General features: G+C 37.9%; 1 protein-coding gene across 4 annotated transcripts in view; it reads left to right on the forward strand.

The window, feature by feature from the left end:
• Positions 1 to 19,800, forward strand: part of itpr1a (inositol 1,4,5-trisphosphate receptor, type 1a) — a 77,605-nt gene that overhangs the window by 863 nt on the left and 56,942 nt on the right. For all 4 annotated transcript variants that reach the window (XM_030134060.1, XM_030134062.1, XM_030134061.1 and 1 more), the window contains exons 2-7: positions 186 to 300; positions 3,149 to 3,219; positions 15,646 to 15,755; positions 16,353 to 16,439; positions 17,271 to 17,429; positions 19,658 to 19,756. In XM_030134060.1, coding sequence (XP_029989920.1) covers positions 209 to 300; positions 3,149 to 3,219; positions 15,646 to 15,755; positions 16,353 to 16,439; positions 17,271 to 17,429; positions 19,658 to 19,756 — 618 coding nt within the window. In that variant the 5' untranslated portion in view covers positions 186 to 208. The remainder of the gene's footprint in view (positions 1 to 185; positions 301 to 3,148; positions 3,220 to 15,645; positions 15,756 to 16,352; positions 16,440 to 17,270; positions 17,430 to 19,657; positions 19,757 to 19,800) is intronic.

Genomic DNA, 19,800 nt, shown 5'->3' on the forward strand with positions numbered 1-19,800 from the left:
CTGTACAAGCCAAAGCTGAAGTTGTGTAACTACATTATAAATGCTGTCATGGCAGAAGTAAAAATAAGGATGCTTTGGCTGCTTTTCTGTTCTTCTAATAACATTTCCAATATTCAGCATCTTCACAATGGAAGTAATTGAGATGATTAGATAAGTTATTGTTTTGCTTTTTTCCTCTTCTGTAGGTGTGCCCTAGTGTGTGTCAAACATGTCGGATAAGATGTCCAGCTTCCTGCACATTGGGGACATCTGCTCCCTGTACGCAGAGGGCTCCACCAATGGTTTTATCAGCACCCTTGGGTAGGTCGGTTTTTCTGTCAGATGATTATGTGTGTGGGCTCACATCACACTTTTTTCTGCTTGAGTGTGTGCTGAGTAGTATTTGGAATAGTAGTGCCAAACCACATTTATGGCTGGAGTACCCACCAAAATGTTCTGTCTCTCTGCTTTTTTTTTTTTTTTTCATTTTCCGTTGGCATCGAGTCCCTCCTTCAGTGACAAAATTGGATTAAATAGTTAAGCACAGATCAATGGATGTAATTTTGCAGTTTATCCTTCAGAACAAAGCTATGAAAACAGTGGGAGGTCTTTGAAGTGGTGCTTTGGCCGTGACTGACCCCAGAGCTGATAATGTTGGGAGAAAGGAAAATACAAGGGTGGCAAATGTGCTCTTAATGATAAAGTGTGTGTGTTTGGCAGAAGTGGGTGTGGGGGCAGAGGCAGAAGATGAAACGCTGTGTACACCACTCATCACTAATGGTAGATCTCTGCTTACCAACCTCACATTCGCCCACACAGTATCACCAATATTGCATTGTTTACCTTTTATCAAATGTACCTTGTGTTTTGAAAACAATAACATGAGTGCTGACTGTGAGAACACAATGCATATTTTAAATATCAGTTTATATCACCTCCCACCGCAGTACCATGTTAATTTTACAGCATTTCTGTACCGGATGTAAACGAGAAAAAAGCTTGAGTTATAGTCTTGCAGGTGGAAACCACTAGCTATTCATAGCAGCATATGATGTCCAGCATCAGTAATATTATCACGACTATCAGCTTCATGGCCAGGACCTCCCACCATTGCTCATGAAAAATGGAATGGCCTGCACCAAAGCCTGAGTCACTGTAGAGACATTGTGGCCTTTCTCGAGTTCCAACACTTCCCACGTCCACACACACACTCAAGCGCATATATTTACAAAACTGTCATGACCGTTTTGGTCTAGAGCCATCTTCTCCACGCATAACCACCAACTCGTCAGCATTCTCCAGATCATCTGCCCTTGAAGAAACCACTTAGGAAAGGGAGAAAACTCATTGACCGTTATAACTCTCTGTTCCAAGCGGCACTCTCTGTGACTGTTTGATAAGTAAATACCCATAAAGTTGGAATAATTTTGTTTTCAGACACATTCCTCTTCTTATTCCTATTTATACACATGAGTAATCACCTTTGACCAGGTACAATGATTACATACTGAGTCCCAGTTACACTTTATCTGTCAAGAATAAATCCCATTGCCACAATCATTTCATGAGAAGAGGTAAAAAATACTTTATTGCAACATTATGGGAAACAGTGTACTTGGCTTGTATGTATATTACATGTTATAAATGCTGCTTGAGTGCTGTAGTGTTCCTTCATAGGCGTAATTATTAAACTTCTGTTAATGACTGACAGCTCTGGAATAGATTGACTACACATGTAAATTATTCTGATGAATGTGCACATACTGCATATGTTCTCCCAAAAACTCCCTGCCTTTGTCACACTTCATATCTAAATCTGCAGTCTTGTTCCTTGAGGTGTACAGAGTAGAAGAGTAGACAGGTCTGTTTGGACAGCTCTAGACATTCCCCGGGAAAAAGGCCTGAAATGGATGTGGGATTTGGCCTATGTCCAGTCAAGTGTTATTCTAAGCCAGCAAAAGCTAAATTTGTCACCAGAAATTCCAGTCTGCCCACAGGTCATCTAATCCACAATTATTTCATTGCTGTGTTAAGTGGGAGAGCTTTTGAGAGCTTCCACTGAAAATAGGACGCATAAGCTTTTTTTTTTTTTTTTGCACAAGCGGAAGTATTTGTTAAAAAATTCAATCCATCTTTACTAATGTTTGTCTGGGGCGCTTTATTATGGTGCTTAGATGATTTGTTAGTTTGTTGACTAAACATTTAAAGCGTCAATGCTAATCATAGCAATGAGTTGATAATTATTATAAATTATTATTACAAAATATGCAAAGGAGGTTGTTTCCAGCTTTTGAAATGTGATTTACACATTTCTTTGATATATTTTACGTAATATTTTGGCAGCAAAATACATTGTTATAATATTTGGCATTTGGATGTGTAAAAAGTGTTTAAGTGTGGCTTGGAAATGTTGTGCTGACACATAGTATACAGTACATGGCATACCCATTTAAATGTGCCTTGTAAACCATATAATACTTTGCAAAAGAAGATGTTACAAAGTGCTTCACAATAAATGACAAACAACAAATCAGAGACAAAGGAGCAGACATCGTCCATAGTGACCTTTCACCATATTGTCATTCATGTGGTCTGAGAGGACATGACCTCAGTGTCTCCTTCTTGTTTGTCTTTTCAGAAAATCTATTCTGTCAAGCAGATTTTTGGTTAATCATTATAATGTCATGGGATTAAATGCATGATTGACGGATGTAATTACCAATCATTCATCAAACTCAGCCAGATGTGACCTGGAGGCGATTCTTCTACTATGTCTGTGTGTTGATGCTGGAGTTTGGAAAAGCATCTTCACTTTTCCATGATGTCATTGAACAATGACAGGTCATCTGTCTTTCTATTTATTCTTGATTGATTTAGACCAAGAAGGGAAAAAAATGTAGAAGTAAGGTGTATATGGTTAAATTATGGTGTTGTTTCCAGTCTGATTTCAGCTCCTGCAGCTCTAATTGGAGACATCCAGATAAAAACATGAAGCAGACAAAAACAAAGCTTAGTATAAAAATAACTAAATAAAAGCAAGCATGGGTAATGTGTTCCACCTAAACTGTAAGAACAAAAAAACACCAGAACACAGACTGATTATTTAACAACAGCATGTTTACTGTACCTGCATGATATTAATTACATTTTTATGTGTTTGTAATCACAGCTTGGTGGATGACCGCTGTGTTGTTCAGCCCGATGCAGGGGACCTTAACAACCCTCCAAAGAAGTTCAGAGGTAAGAGGCAGGAAAAGTCAACTCCCCTCGTCCTCCTAACACCTTACATCATCACAGCAACTGCCGTCTGTTTATACGAAGCGCTCTGTGAGAGACACTGCTGAATGTGTTATGCAGTGTTTCTTTGGTGACAACCACAATATCTCTGTTCACTGGACTTCAAACAGGGCTGCCTTTGACTCTGTTAATGGTTTATGCATTTGTTTGTGTGCGGTTTAGGCGGCCGTGCATGTATTTACAGCCGTGCATCTTGGCCTTCACACCTCCTTTGTGAAAGTAGAGGCAGATGGAGAAAACGGTGCTGATGTTGGTTTGTGAGAGAACAAAACACTTGGAAATCAGCGTTACAAACAAAAGCACTGAGATGCCTCTTTGGATGAAGCTGCTATTATTAGCTCTCATACAGGAAGTGGAACTCCTGACCCTCAGTTCTCTGGGGAGAGGCCTGGAGAGAATGTTTGCTGAACACTGTGCTTGTTTACAGCTTGTCAACATCTCACAGGTTCTTGTTTGAAATATATTCAGTATATTGAAAAAAAAACCTCTCCTCATCTGCCAGACATCTGGTAGATGAATCACATTTGAGTGATTAGAAAAGTCTTGTTAATAATGCGCTCTTTTGAACTCTATAAGTCTGTATATTGACATAGATAACTGAATTATACAGTATGTTGTCATTATATAAAGCAGACATGTCACCATCTGGTCTTTTATGTTTCACTCCTTAACAGAGCCTCTCAAACCCTCTGGTCTTTGTAAACGTGTGGTACTTAATTTTAAAGTGTTTGTTTCTGTTTGAAGTGTTGATACTGAGCCTTCCCAATACACGCACATGCTTTTTGGACTTGGACGCTATCTGTTGTCTCGAGAGCAGTCATGAGATTACACAGTATTTATGAAGTAAACAGCTTTGATCTGAGTGGTACCCACACAGCTTAGCTTTGGTGTCCCAGGACAGGTTATCACCCCCTGGAGACAATCGCTGTCACCACAATGGATGCAGACTGCAGACTGATACCCCCACGCCTGCAGCAACATGAAAGACGAGTCTCTCTATCGCAGTCTCTGTTGCTGTTAGTCCAGTTTATTTTCGATGTACTTAATAGAGAGGTAATGATAAAGTGGTGGAAAACATATATACTCAGCATTTATGGCTTTGAATCAAAAGTAAGCATCACCAGTCATCCAAGTTTTGTTTACTGTAGATTTAACGTGTTGCATACCCAGCATGCAACAAAAGACACAGTGGCGAGTCAAAATCAGTGGCTCATATAATTACGGTTTTTAGCGTCATGAGCAGCATATCGGCTGAAAGGTACACAGAGCAATCGCTAAATGCTTCTGTAACTCTTTTCTACTATCTCTGTAACAAAAAAAAGATTAATATGAATGTGTGCTGTAGCTATAGGTCTGAAAGTCAGTGTAAGTGTTGGTATAATGCACAAGCGTGTACAGTGTGAGTGCTGTTGAAGTGGCTTCTGTAACTCCTCAGCGTGTCAGCTGGTAATGACTAGAAGAGGCTTTTATGTCACAGTGAGAGGACTCTCTGGAAGTTGAGCAGAAAGCAAAAGCAGATGAAGAGAGCTAGTATGGGATCAGGTGAAAGAGGTCACAGTGAAACTTGATAGAGACACAGTACAATAAAGGAAAGAACAGTGACATACTCCCACAACAGAAAGAATGTATTTACATGAATTAAGTGATTTAATCCTGTATTCTTTGTGAAGAACACTGAGAGGAGTCATACATTTGAACTCCTCAGGGAACACCTTTAATTTTAATATGTGCAGTTTTCTTACTTGTCAAACCTCAGTCACATGCTATTAACCAGGAAATGGGCACATTCTGGTACAGGTAAGATGTGTTGTGCTGCATATCTGTATTTTTCATTTCTTTTCTTGGGAACTTCCAATCTGAGTCCTTAGGGTGTCATTTCATCAGAGCCTCCTCTGTTCTACCTCATCTTTCAGCTGTTTCAAAGAGACTCAATTGAGCAGGGATAATCCCTCTTGGTGGACACTATAAGGGCAAAAAAGCCAGAGTAGTCATGTCCACAGCGCCTCATACTGTCATAGCTAAGGTATGCGTAACATTTCCTTCTAATGTAAACACAGGCCCTCTCACACAGTCACACTTATGTAGTCAAACATACGCTGAGACATCACTAGCCTTGTTTTGTATTTCACCTCAACAGAATCTGAAATACTACTATAGTCTACATGTACACACTATGGAGGACTGTCTGTATACATTAGGACACACACTGTTCACCACTGTGCAACAGTGCTTTGTATTAGTATTATTAATGCTCTTTTAATTCTTCACTATGCTTTACTTAATCATCCATATATGTGGGTGTGGTGGATTGTCTAAGATGAAGTCTTTACGATGGCAGTTCTTTTTGCTGTGTGCTGAAGTTGCAGTTTAAATTGAATGCAGCATGGTTTAGTTGTCATCCTCTTATAATTTTCCTTTATTAAATATCCAATTACCACCAGCTTTGAAGGTTATATATTAATAAATAAACTGTCATTGTGGTTTATTGTTGTTTACTGTTGTCAGTTTTGCTTTGTAAATGCAAATTCCAGACCACATATAAGGACTGAATTTATATTATTTACGGCTGCATGATTAAGCAATTTTAAATTGAAATCAGATTTTTTAATTAGGACAGTTTTTAAAAAAGGCAAATCATCAAATCGATCTCATCTCTCGTGTCTCTGGGCCGCACACCTCCGGGCTACTGTAGGATCCTCCTCCTAACTGTGAGAGAAGTCTGTGTAATGACCACGGACCTAAAATCTGTGATGGGTCCGTAATGTAAGCTGTGGTCCATGCATGGATCCCCCAGTTCAAATATAACTGCATGGGGATCACTCATCTTACGTTGTCCATGGACGGATCCGTACTGTACTGTCTTCTTCTGATCCAGGTCTGGGTCGTGGGGGCAGCAGCCTCAGCAGAGTAGCCCAGACAGCCCTCTCCCTAGACACATCCACCAGCTCTGGGGGAATCCTGTGGCGTTCCCAGGCCAACCCAGAGATATTATCCCTCCAGCATGTCCTGGGTCGGTCTCCTCCACGCACAGATCCTCCAATTTAAATATATATCGATGGGGATCTTTCATATTACGTGATCTATGCAGGCATGACTGATGCCTGTCATTGACTCACATTGGTATAACTTCTGTGGGCCCATCATGGAATTTTCAGGGATTCCATGATACCATCACAAATTTGAGGTAGGGAGCAGTGCCTTGCATTGCGGGCTGTTCATGAAAACGACATGTTGACTTCTGATGTCTTTTGTAGTTTTAGCCAAAAATCGCAATAAAAAATGGAGTTTTTAGAGGAAAAAAACTGGATTTTATTTTTGGCTAAAATCGTGCAGCCCTAATATTTTTGGTAAATTAATGCTGGTAAGAATACCTGTTATATGTTACATGGGTACATAAAGCTCATTAAAGTAAACAGACTGTGAGAGTATGAAACCAAAACATGAAGGAAAAGATTAAACCATCCCCTGCTTCTGTGAAAAAGGTTAGAACAACACAAGCTGATTTTTCTTCTTGGTTGTTGACATTTTCAGTGTGAAACCATTTGCATGTGAAATCTATTAAAGTGGTGTTTCCCCTTGTCCTGACATCACATATATTTGCAACACTGTGGGTGTTTTACTTATTTCTGTACTTCTTTGTAATTTCATTTCATGTCTCATATTCTGTTTTTGTCATATGCAGATGTAGCTTCCCACTGCACATCTGTTATGAAGAAAAAAAAACAAAACAAAAACAAAACATCCTGGCGGCTTAAACTGCTGTTGCTGTTAAAAAACACGGCAGACCGGTTGGGTGGTTCATTTGGGATACACACCAGAAACTGTTCTATCTTAAGTCCCTTCCTCTCCTAATAATCACATACAGTATATTGCTTTCCTGTCCTTTGAGAGAGGAGAGGTCTTGCAGGAACAGCAAAGGGAAGCTTTTGTCGGCAGTCCATTTGTTGTGTTAAATGCAATACATGTGATTAGTTGCTTCCTCTACAATATCTCTAACAGGAAAGAATCTTGGAGCGAATGGCAGTTTATACAAGCCAGATCATTGAGGATACTTCTTGATTTAATGCAGAAAAGAAGGGCTGTCCAATATGCATCTGCACGTCCCTATCTAGATTGATCATGTCTAATTACGTGTTCTAATTAAATAGAGAGGAACAACTCAAATTATTACAAAGACGGGTTTAATTTTTAGATTATAGGCCTTCCTATTTGCATTTTAATACTAGGCTAAAACTCTGATGTTGCTATTTCACTTTTACCCTCTGGCAGACGTTTCCGGACACTAAAGGCCAGCGCAAACCATCTAAAAAACAGTTTTTATCCCAGAGCCAAAATTGCGCTGAACACTGGTGGACATTAGCAAATATGTGTGGAGATGCTGAATGTTGTCTATTGGTATATGATGATGTTTTATCTGTCTTTTGTACTTCCATTGACACTTTTCTATGCTGCTTTTTTAGATATTTATGCCGTCAGGGTTTTTCTTTTATATTTTCAGTTTTATACTCTTTTATTTATATTTTTATGGCACCTAAAGACCATTGCACTTTCAATTTTGTTGTACCTGTACTAGGGATGTAACGATATGAAAAATTCATATCACGGTTATTGTGACCAAAATTATTACTGTTATCATTATTATTGCGGTATTGTTGAAATTGTGCTCACAATGTTCAAAAAGTACTTATACACACACTGAAATAATTTAACCAAGTTGTATTAAAAAAAAACAACAACAACAAAAAAACAAATTAAATAACAGGCACAATGCACTTTCTCTTGGGAGAAACATTCAAATATTAACCCTTAGTGGTCTGAGCCTATTTTGGCCGTTTTTCCGTAGTTTTGATTTTGCCTTTATATACTATATAAAGAAATGTTTACTATACACATGTTTTTTGTTTTTTTTTCTTCACATCTTCATTTATATCAACTGCCGATTATTTTTTTTCACTTTAACCTTCTAGAGCAACATGAAAGGCCAAAAAACACATGCATAAAAAATATAAAATCCGATTTGAAAAATGTATATAATTTATTGCATAAATAACACAAAGATGCTTATCGAACCTTTTCAAAGACTTTAAAAGTGAATATTGGTTCCAAATATTAGGTATATAAAATTAAAATTGTAATAAATTAAAGCTATACTCAAATATTTGACATAAAAGCATATCTTTACATGGGCGTTTTTTCCGGAAAAGTGTGGTAATCAAACACGGTTATCATGATAATTAGAATTTAAACAGTAATACTAAACATTGGCAATTTTACAGCAGTTTATTGTTATACCGATAATCGTTACATCCCTAACCTGTACAATGACAATAAAAATATTCATTCATTCATTCATTCATTCATTTTGGATTTTGTCTCATGCGGTAAGTTTTAGTTTAGGCCTGCAGGGTATGAGGCAAATAACCCAAAAAAGGTCATATATTGTATATATGAAAATTCATGTATTTTATTATGTGGAAGTATTTTTCATGTGAAATTGTTATTTTGACGAGACTACCATGAAGAGGAAATCTTGTATCCATGAATGAATGAATGAATGAAGGAATAGATACATAAATAAAACAAAACTAGATTCAGCACCAAGCAGTGGAGCTCATAGGAGTGGTGGTATTTATATCATTCATGCTAGCAAAATAAATAGTTCATAGGGTTTTTTTTTTTAACCCATAAAGACCCAAACATCCACCATCTACCAAAATCATCTACTGAAACTGGTTAATCCCTGTTGATCCACTAATACATGTAAATAATTTGTGTAAAATGCAGTTTATCATTTTTTCATGGTCATCAGATATGACCCATTTGGATATTCAGAAGCTCTGTAGTTACCGTGGAAACGCTGTCATCTCCTACATCATTGATCCACCAGTAAAACCCATGGAGTTTGATCAATGACAGTGGATGGACACACTTGGTTTATGTTCAGTTAATGATAGAGTTTACTGAAAAAAATTCACTTTTTCTTCAGTTTTCTCTGTTTTTGATAAAATAACCTTTGAATTTACTCTGAGCTTTTAAGAACATCTACATCATCAGTGAATTAAATGTAAGTAAATACATGATTTTCCCTGAAAAAACTCAAACTAAAGAGGATAATATTACAATAAACGGTGATAAATCACTTAAGAATTGGTTAACATAAAAAAAAAAAAAAAAAATCATTTGGGAACAGACAAATGCCATACTGGGTCCCTATGGGTTAAATCAGATTTCCTACAAAATAAAAAAATTAGGCTACTTTAGTTACATATTCTATTTTATATTAATTTTTCTGTATTTGTTATCAGTTTTTAATCCAAACTGAATGCACTTTATAGTCAATTGTGTCTCACAGGAAACATCTAAAATCTGCTTTGTCACTCGAGTCATTTTGATTGCTTTAACACACAGTATCAGGGTGACTGAGGCTACTGATAAGATTAGGGCTTTTCCATGATTATGCCAGCTCATCGTAGCAGATCGATTTACAATGCAGGCATCTTGATGTGATCATTTGCTTCTTGTGTCTATAATGACTGAAGTGGTGAATACATGCTTTATAAAGTTGATTTATGTTGCTTTTACATTGCATTTAACTATTATCTGCTGACATTTACTTTTAAGGCTCTGAATTCTTGAAAGCTGTTGTAGCATCATAGTATCTGCTCTTTTATTCATCTAAAGGGATACGATCTGTTGTCCTTTAGACCACCGCAGTTGTCATAGTTGCAATCTTGATCATCTGATTTTTTTTTAGTCTCAGATGACCAAGTATTTATGTTTGCTTCTTAATGAACTTTGCATGTCTTGTTTTCTTCCTGTATCCTGTTTAAGCTATTCTGGTGCATAACTCACTCTGCAACTTTAACACTGAGCACATGAGGTTTAAAATAACAAAACAACATGATCAAAAACAATTTAACAACTAAACATTTTCATAAACCCTTGCAATGGTACTGCCATATTTTAAGGTCTCGCCAGTCATCCAGCCTGCATTTTGTATTAAACACATTAAAGTTTCTACAGTAAAAATGTTGTCTTTACCTTGTTAGAAAGCTTAGATTCTCCACAATTGAGTCACTAAGTGTATTTTACAGTATTCCTGAACACCAAAACACAGTGAAAGAACCACCTGGATAGTGATCACAGGTCACATTACTGGTCTATTCCGTTAATTATATTCTTATTCAAAATAAGTAAAATAAGAAACCAAGGATAAAAAGTTTTTAACCTGGTGGGGTTAGAGGTTATTACTGGTTATTACCTTTGAAATTAGGTTTCATTGATTAAATACATGTGGTAAATAGGCAAAAATTAACACAGTTTAGGTGTGAAGGAACAGGTTAAACCATATATCCATATCAGAGTTTTCCTAGGCCTTCTTAATGTTATCTACCAGTTGTGTGATGATAGGACATGGGTTTGAAACTTAAAGTGCTGGAACCGTCACACACTTTCTTTCACACTATCTCTGTATTTTTATCACTATGCTCTGCCCTAATCTGACACCAGGTTCAACACCCTAAAATATACTGAAAACTCTGAGAAAAAGGAAGGGAGTAGTGAAAGCTCTTTGTTATGACTCCATGAGTCTGGTTTTGCACAATATTACACACAGCAACTGTGTTTCAGACATGATGAAATGAGGACTCAGAATTCAACTTGGTCTCAACTGCTGGGTCCGATCAAGCGAAAGTGAACATCAACATGAAAAGTAAATTTGCACACATCATTTATCAAGTGGGCTCATTTTTTGGAACTGTTATCCTTTTTAAAATACCACTTATACAGTACAGGAGAAGTTCTGAACTTTCTGCTAGGCTGCATTAAATTAACAAAAAGACATGCAAAAGACTGTTTATTACTTTGAGAAATTAAAATTCTGGCTGATTAAGTTTGTGAATTCATACATTAGTCACATTTAAAAAAAACTATCTGTGAACTGTTACTGAGAAATTAGTCTTTATGTGTAATTTACCTATATCAGTATGGACCAGCACAAGTTATAAATAATACTGTGTTAGTATTAAATACATTAAATAAAGCATTGTGATTATATCTGGTTTGTTGTTTTAAAAAAAACAAGTCAACATTTTGGGTGATGCATACAATGGTAAAGAGTCGTCCACCTGTTACTATGGCAACCTGTCCACATGTTACCATGTTCTCATGTCAATTAAACAGAGACTTTTCAATATTTTACTCCAAAATTTATTTTCCACATAGTTGAACATAATATCTAAAAGGTTTGGTCCTATCAATTTCTGTCGAGAACCACATGTTTTGAATGTTTGCATAAAGCTTAAAAAATTGATGTCCGTTTCAAGTCCACGTGTTACTGAGCAGTAATTTGACATTTTTTACCTAAAAATTTTGTCTCCCAAATTTTGTTATACATAACTAGCGCGTTGACCCTTGGGAATCCGCAGGCTCTAGAATCAGTGGAGTTCATAAAATGGAGAGCTGAGCTGAATTTTTCTGGTGTAACACACAGATTAGGAAGAAATATAATGGCCCTCATTTTGTTTGTATTGACATCCACGTGGACCATAGACTTTTACACAGGACTGAACATGACGGTTTATTGCGACTCACTGGCCTCCTGTGTCCGGATCCGCTCAACTCCAGTCTCTGTGATAAGAGTCTGCGCAGAATGGTCTGTCACTGTGTTATAGTGGGTGGGGGGAGGGGGCTCTGGGGTTCTGGAGGGGGACGTTAATTGGCTGGGTCTGACCAGGGACCAGTGGAGTGGAACCGGGCCCCAGTAAGAACCAGACCGACCTTGTTAGTGTGGGATCACAGCCGGATCTGGTTCCCATAGTGTCCCGGTGGTTCTGTTGTTTTGGATCCCCCCCTCCCCCCTCCCCAGGGCTGTGAATGGACTCTTCCGCAGGCCGCCTGTAAGCCTGCTGTAATTTTAAAAACAACTAATAACTCCGAAAGTATTGGTCGTATCAATAAGCAATTTTCACCTGTCTGATCCTTGACCCAAAATACATAAGTACGTAAGCATAAATATACCTCTACTCAAATATGTGTAATACATGCATATAAGTTACTCTGCTTACATGACACAGACTGTTGAACACGAAATGCGTCCACGTGTTACCGCTTGATCGGACCCAAATGTGAAACTGTGAAGTATAAAGTTACTAACAAAGCTGAGGAAACCTTCTCAAATATGTGAAGTCTATTTATTGAAAACACACTATAAACATTTACTATGAAACATCTTGGGAAAGAAAACTGATAAAATGCCTCTTTCTTTAAAGTTTGGCTTTTGCGTTTCGATGGCATCTAAGACTTGTGACTTAATGTCCCTCAGATGCTCGAGGCTTGTCTCCGATCCCAACAGTTCATCAGTTTAATCCCTTCATTTAATCAAGTCATTTTCTAAAGCTAAAATGCCAAATATCCCTTTTTCCAGCTTCTCAAATGTGACGATGTACTCTTCTTTTCATGTAGCAATATGATAACAATTTGGGTTTTGAGATATGGCATTGACTGATTCATCAAGAAAGAAGATATACAGAAAATATTAATTATTTCTGTAATTTGTGTTAATAAACTTAAAACATGAATACATAAAAGCAGTGTGATATAGTCATTTCATGGCCTGATTACTGTGTTTGTAAGTGCATGCATTTAGTAATAAAGAAAGCTGTGTATATCAACTAAAAGAGAAATCTAAGTGCCAAATCAAGTCATGTTTGTGGGGTTGAGGTTCTGATAGTAAAATATGCTTCAAAGCTGGAGGAATGTTAATGAATCATTGAGTTTTCTGCTCTCTGGACTTTTCCAGCTCAGTGACCCCTAAAGGAATTCTGACCCCGGAATGCAATATTACTGAGCTAACATGTTTTCTCCCACAGCTGATAGATTACAGGCTGATCATCTGTCACACACTACACTCATATTACAAGGTGTAATTGTGTTTTTAGCGTATGATAAACTGGTAGTGTCAAATTATAAGTAGTTCACTCTTCAGACAGGACATTCTAGTGTTTATATTCTCTTTTTGCGTATGTGCTTGCAGAGTTGAGTCAGTGCAAGTGGAATCAGCAGTTTTAGTGAATAAAGGGAACTCATACATATATATTTATATACTATTTACAACTCTAAATACATGTACTTCTCCCCTTTCTTACCATTTGTGTGCTCACTCTCTGTCTCACATTCTTTCACCCGCTTCCTGTCTTCCTCATTTCTCTTTCACTTCCTTTTCTTTATTTTCCTTACCGTATTTTGGGTCAAACTAAAGTAAACTATATCAGATGGAGCTTAGGGGGCGAAAGGAAGATCCGGGAGATTGAGACCATTAACTTAGAGAGAGAATGGTCTTCAGAGGGATTTAGCAAAGAGAAGGATAGATGATAGAATATCAACTGGGAAGATAGGGAGTCCCCACCCTCTTTGCTCTCCCTCTGTCATCCCACTCCCCTTCTCTTGGCTGGCCTTATTTGGTCATGTTACTGCAGCTATAACAGGAGGAGAGAGGGAGAGAGAATGGGGGAACGATGGACAGATTGTTCTTTTTGCTTCTCTTTTCACCCTCTTAGAATAGCAATGTTTGATGAGAGGTGAAATCAGAGGAAAGCCAGGAATCAGGGAGGAGTCACTGGGGGGCAGAAGTTTAACTCTGCAAAGAAAATGACTACAGAATCACTGATTTCTGGTTTACTACAACCCTTTAACTTCCTAAACAGTTGATAATGGCTAAAGCCTCTTGTGCTGCAGCTGCAGTGGTTGTGCAACTTGTCACAGAAGAGGAACTGTATCATACTAAACTGTGCCCGTATGCAAATCAGGGAACTGTTTCCCTCCTGGCTGGTTTCTACAGTATCTATGAAAATGAGCAGCACAATCAGAGTCTGCTGACGACAGCATGGTCTCATCGTCGCTGAGGCTACACACACTGACTGACCACGACTTATCATTGCTATGAAAGATCATAACACACAGAGCTTATTGTGCTCTGTCACATGGAAATAGCCAACTTTAGAGCAGTGGTGGAAGAAATAATCAAGTCCTGAATGAAACTATTAATACTACACTGTGAAAATACCTGACTACAAGTAAATATTCTGCATTCAAAGCCTTAAATAAAAGAATGAAAGTGTTATCAGCAAAATGGACTTCAAGTAGGAAAAATAAAAGTGCAGTAAAATTGTCCTTGTCAGCGTTTCACTATCGTATGATTTTTTAAGTTCGGTTTACTGCTGCATTCATGTATATTGATGTGTGCATTTTACTGCTGCAGATATTTAAAGGCATGCTTATTTTAACCACTTCATATACTGCTGATAGTTTGATATACTCTAATGCCCCATATTCTATAAGATTGTAATACATTTGTTGCATTACTGTCTTGTAAGAACCACAAAGATCTGGGAAAAATTGTAATTTCCAGCTTTAAAGAATTTATTTAACTGAGGGAGGGTAGTTTTTCCAACCCATGAGGGAACACGTCATCCTTCAGTTTATCGCAACAACCAAAATCATGACATTTAGAGATATGTAGCTTTTATTGTGATGTGATTTTATTGTGACAAAAAATAGGATTTGAAAATTAACTGCTAGAAGACAAACATAGTGGAGTAAAAAAAACACAGTATTTTCTTCCAAAATGTTTTTCAATAGAAGCATAAAGATGAGATAAATGTAGCTTATGGGTATGAGCGCCTAAAATTCATCCTTAACCAACACATTTAAGTGAGAGCCTAACTCTGACCTTTTACAAAGTTTAACTTCAGATGTGATGGGCCACAGTATGGAGATGCATTTTGCCCCTAAACGGAGCTGAGTTCTCATATGTGACTGTGGAAGCAGACTCACATCCTTGTAACATAAGCACATGCAAACACACACTCCCTTGTCTCTAATGCTTCCCTGCAGCGGACAAGGCCTTTTGATCTCATTTCAGGAGAATTGTGAATAAGTGATTGAAGTGCAAGTAGATACACACATTTGCATGAATGAGTTGACAGAGAGAAGAGACTGAATATACAATGCTTATAGTTTTTGGGGTTTTTTTTGTTATAAATCAGCCACCATGTCAAGGTGTCCTACTAATGTAATCTGTTATCCGAACACTGAGCATATTTAATATTTATGTAATTCGCAGCTTTATTGCTTCATTTATCAAAGCTGTGGCTGTGCTGTGTCTTGTACAGTGTGGTGCTAACTTTCTCATAGCACACAAATGTTTTCATTCTGTCTGATTTCTGTACCTATTCTGTGACAGATGCAGTGATTTACAGCATAGAAATATTTGCAACTCTCTTTTTTCATTCTGTATTACTGTGCTCGTCACTGCGTTGAAGTATGCATTGTTTCCTCTGCCTGTGTATGTGTTTCTGTTGGTCTCTGCAGACTGTCTGTTCAGACTGTGCCCCATGAACCGCTACTCAGCCCAGAAACAGTTCTGGAAAGCAGCGAAGCCTGGAGGGAACACAGACACCGTGCTCCTCAACAAGCTCCATGTGAGTGAAGTGGCAACATGTTCACCTCCCAGCTGTCACCACAGACCATCAGACTGCATACACACCTCTAGCCAGGCCTCACAGGACCCAGAGAGAAAAAAACCTCTCATGTGTCAGGATGGCAGATTTGGTTAAAACGGTAGAAGTTTGAGTCTGTTAAAATCACTTTTTGAAGGTTTAATGTATTTTTTCTGTAGTAGATCCTTTTATAGACATTTCAAAAGCCTTTTTACTCCTACTGTGCTAACTATGTGCCCTTCACACACTCCTTCCTCTCTTTCTGCTGTGGTACAATACCATTTAAAGCAATCTGCTATCTGACCACACACTCATAAAATGGAAGATTGTTATCACTCCGTGTGTTTCCATGGCAATATGAGCCAGAGTTTTTGGTTAAAGCCCTTCTTCTAAAACGTACATTTTTGGCTGAGAACTGAATCTTCTTTGCAGCTATGTCTTTGCTAACATCTGACCAGTGCCATTATGTTATTCCACATTACCCTTTATATCTGTTACTGATGGATAGAGTTGCATAACACAGTTGTTAAATTTACTGTCGTAATGTTTGACCTCTGTTCCCTCTCTCTTGCCTCCCAGCATGCAGCCGACTTGGAGAAGAAGCAAAATGATTCTGAAAACAAAAAATTGCTTGGAACAGTAATTCAATATGGAAATGTCATCCAGGTTTGTTTCACTAAAACGGTAATTCAGCCCTCGCCTGCTTGGAATTTAGTCAGATAAATTTTGTTTAGACTACCACTATAATTTGATTTAACCGAGACGGTGCTGACATCCTCTCAGTCGAGGTCAATCCGTCTCATAAAACACCTGGATAGATGTTGATGTCCTATCTTGGGTACAATTTGAGCATTTTTCCACATATAAACTAAAAACAAAACTGAAAACAGTGTTATATAACAGTGTTGTTATGAAGTTTGTCCTGATGCTAATGAAAAGGAGGACCAAACCCTACCATTATTTGGCCAAACCACTAATAAAACTAAATAAATCCAGTATTGCATCCTTAACAGAGAATACCATAAATAATCAAATATTAACAGACATCACAGGCACAAGGAGCACTCAAGCCTCCACCTGCAGTTACAAGCTTTCTTATGTGTATTGTAAGGAGATACAGTTCAGTGTAATTATACAAGTAATGTCTCACCATGAAGGCATAATATGTAAAATGTTCCTGTTAATGCTTATAAATTCACAACTCAAAGTCAACTCCTCTTGGGCAACAAAAGGGACAGAAAAATAGTGATGAATAAAGTGAATGGAAAATGTATTTTTTTGATTCTTTCCAATCAGTTATGTTCACAAATTAATACATCCACATCTTTTCACAATCCTCTGATTGAATACGATCTCACTCACTCTAGTGACTAATAAATGATGATTTAAAGGTATTATTATTATTATTATTATTATTATTATTATTATTACTTTTGACAGACAGATCAATCCATCCATTGATTGTTTAGTCATCAGACGTCTATTGTTTCTCTTCAGCTTCTCCACCTGAAAAGTAACAAATACCTGACAGTGAACAAGCGTCTGCCCGCGCTCTTAGAGAAGAATGCCATGAGGGTGATGTTGGACACAGCTGGGAACGAAGGCTCCTGGTTCTACATCCAGCCTTTCTACAAACTTCGCTCCATTGGGGACAGTGTGAGTCAATATGTGCATGTTTTTGAGCGTAGTGCATTGTGGGAGTATCGTATTATACGCCAGTACAGTCAGTCAAACTTAGGCAAAGCACAGGATTCAACTTGACTATAGCTATGCATGTCTGTACTTTTTTTTTTTATTGTGGAACACTATACATATTGCTCATAGATATGAGACATACTGTATGCAATTTTCAACACATTTGGTTCCCAAATCATGTCATTTTTGTGACATTTCTCTGAATATAATTTAGAATGCAGTTTCTTATTTGATCAAAGAGTAGAAAATGGCATAATGAAGGGGCAGACTTTCAGGTCACAGGTTGTCTTTGCCATCATAAGCCTCACTCTGATCACACATGTCCCAAATAGATGTGTGCCAGCACTGAGTGTGGCTTCACCTGATCACAAAGCTCTTGCTGGCACCAAATTTTCCCTGCAGCAGTAAGTATTGGGCTGGTGCCCAAGGACAAAATGAATCATGGCAGTCACTTGGCTTCTCTCTAAGTCCCCAAGCACCAGGCCTTGGACAAAACGTAAATTAGAGTCATTTCCTACCTGCTGAGAATAGACAGGACAGACGACAGTGTCATGCAAAAAGCTCACCGACCTGTGTCTATGCAAACATATGTGAGAGATTCAAGGTTTATCACTGCTGTATGTAGAAGCAAATAATATGAGATGAAAAAACAGACAGATTCTCCTTAGTTACATAGTCCTAAACCATTGAATTCAGTATGGGTAATTCATACATTTCTTTATTGGCTACTAATATTGTATGCAATGCGTAAATAGTATATAAACAGGCTGGCCATAAAAAAAAAAAATCCACATTTTGATCCATAGCTTTGATTACAGCACACTTTCACAGTGGCATCATTTAAATAACCTTATGCAATGTCACATTAATTTCTGTCATTTTTTGGATGCATAAAATTGCTGAACCTAGAACTGACCAACTGAAAAATCCCCAGATCTTAACACTGACCTCACAGGCTACTGCATGCACTAGGCATGATGGGTAATCACGTTAGCCACCTCTCTTCTCAACCATCATTCTGGAACAGGGTCAGTCTGGACTCATGAGACCACATGACCTTTTTCCATTCAAATGCAGCCCCCTCCATATGTTCTCTATCAAACTGATGGACGATTAATAAATGAGAAGCTACTCACTGCATTAGTTTTGGTTAAAGAACTCGTTACTGCTGAAACGTATTAATCACTGCACTAATTATCCAATGGAAGGCTCTTACTGATTTGCTTAGTTAAATCCAGGTTGGGACTTTTTTCTAACCTGGCAGTGTATGTCTTTATGGGTCTACTTATTCTGCCTTTATTATTTGACTATAGACCTGTACAATTATTTAAATTACAGTCTCAGTGCCAGCCTGTGCAATTATAAAATCACAAAAGGCTGTGACTTAAAGGTCCAGTGTCTGTATGGTGACATTTTAGATTCAGCGGCACTGAGCAGAAAGCTGTGCAGGAGATGTTCTATGTACAAGATCTAAAAAAGCTGCAACATTTTACATACATTTTGCTATACATTTTTCTTTTATTGTTTCAAAATTTTTGTACTTTTTTAATACAAATTGAAGTTTATATGATTGAGAAGAAAAATTACACCTTCCATAATGATCACTAAAAACATTTTCCTTCATAACCTAGCAGGCCCTTCTGCCAGTCTTTGCAGCTTATTTGTGTCCCTGTGAGCTCCAATTACTGTCTTAGAATTTTCCCCATATGTCGTTTATACCTAACACCATCAGACCCCACTAAAAGGTGAGTCAAATTCCCTGTGTTTGGTTTAATCAGCATTTAAAGCTGATTCTGATAATACTTCAGAACATGTTTTGAGGATATGCTACCATTCCTACAGCCTTTTTATTTATAGTTACCTCCGCCAAGGAGGTTATGTTTTTGCCAGGGTTTGTTTGTTTGTTTGTTTGTTTGTTTGTTTGTTTGTCTGTCCGTTAGTGTGCAACATAACTCAAAAAGTTATGGACAGATTTGGATGAAATTTTCAGGGTTTGTTGGAAATGGGATAAGGAAGAAATGATTAAATTTTGGTGGTGATCGGGGGTGGGGGGGCCCACGGGGCCCACGGGGGAGGCCACTGATCAGCCTTGGCGGAGGTCTGCGCTCTCCGAGTGCTTCTAGTTTTATTATGTTTCGTGCTCCTATTATTTTGTTTAATGTTCTTTTGTGTCTTTAATGTGATGGCAGGTGGTGATTGGAGACAAAGTGGTCCTGAACCCTGTGAATGCCGGTCAGCCTCTTCATGCCAGCACACATCAGCTTGTGGATAATCCAGGGTGCAATGAGGTTTGGCCACATTCTGTTTTTACAGTTGCCTTTCAGAGCCTTTT

Source organism: Sphaeramia orbicularis, chromosome 5 (genome assembly GCF_902148855.1).
Source record: "Sphaeramia orbicularis chromosome 5, fSphaOr1.1, whole genome shotgun sequence".
Taxonomy (NCBI): Eukaryota; Metazoa; Chordata; class Actinopteri; order Kurtiformes; family Apogonidae; genus Sphaeramia; species Sphaeramia orbicularis.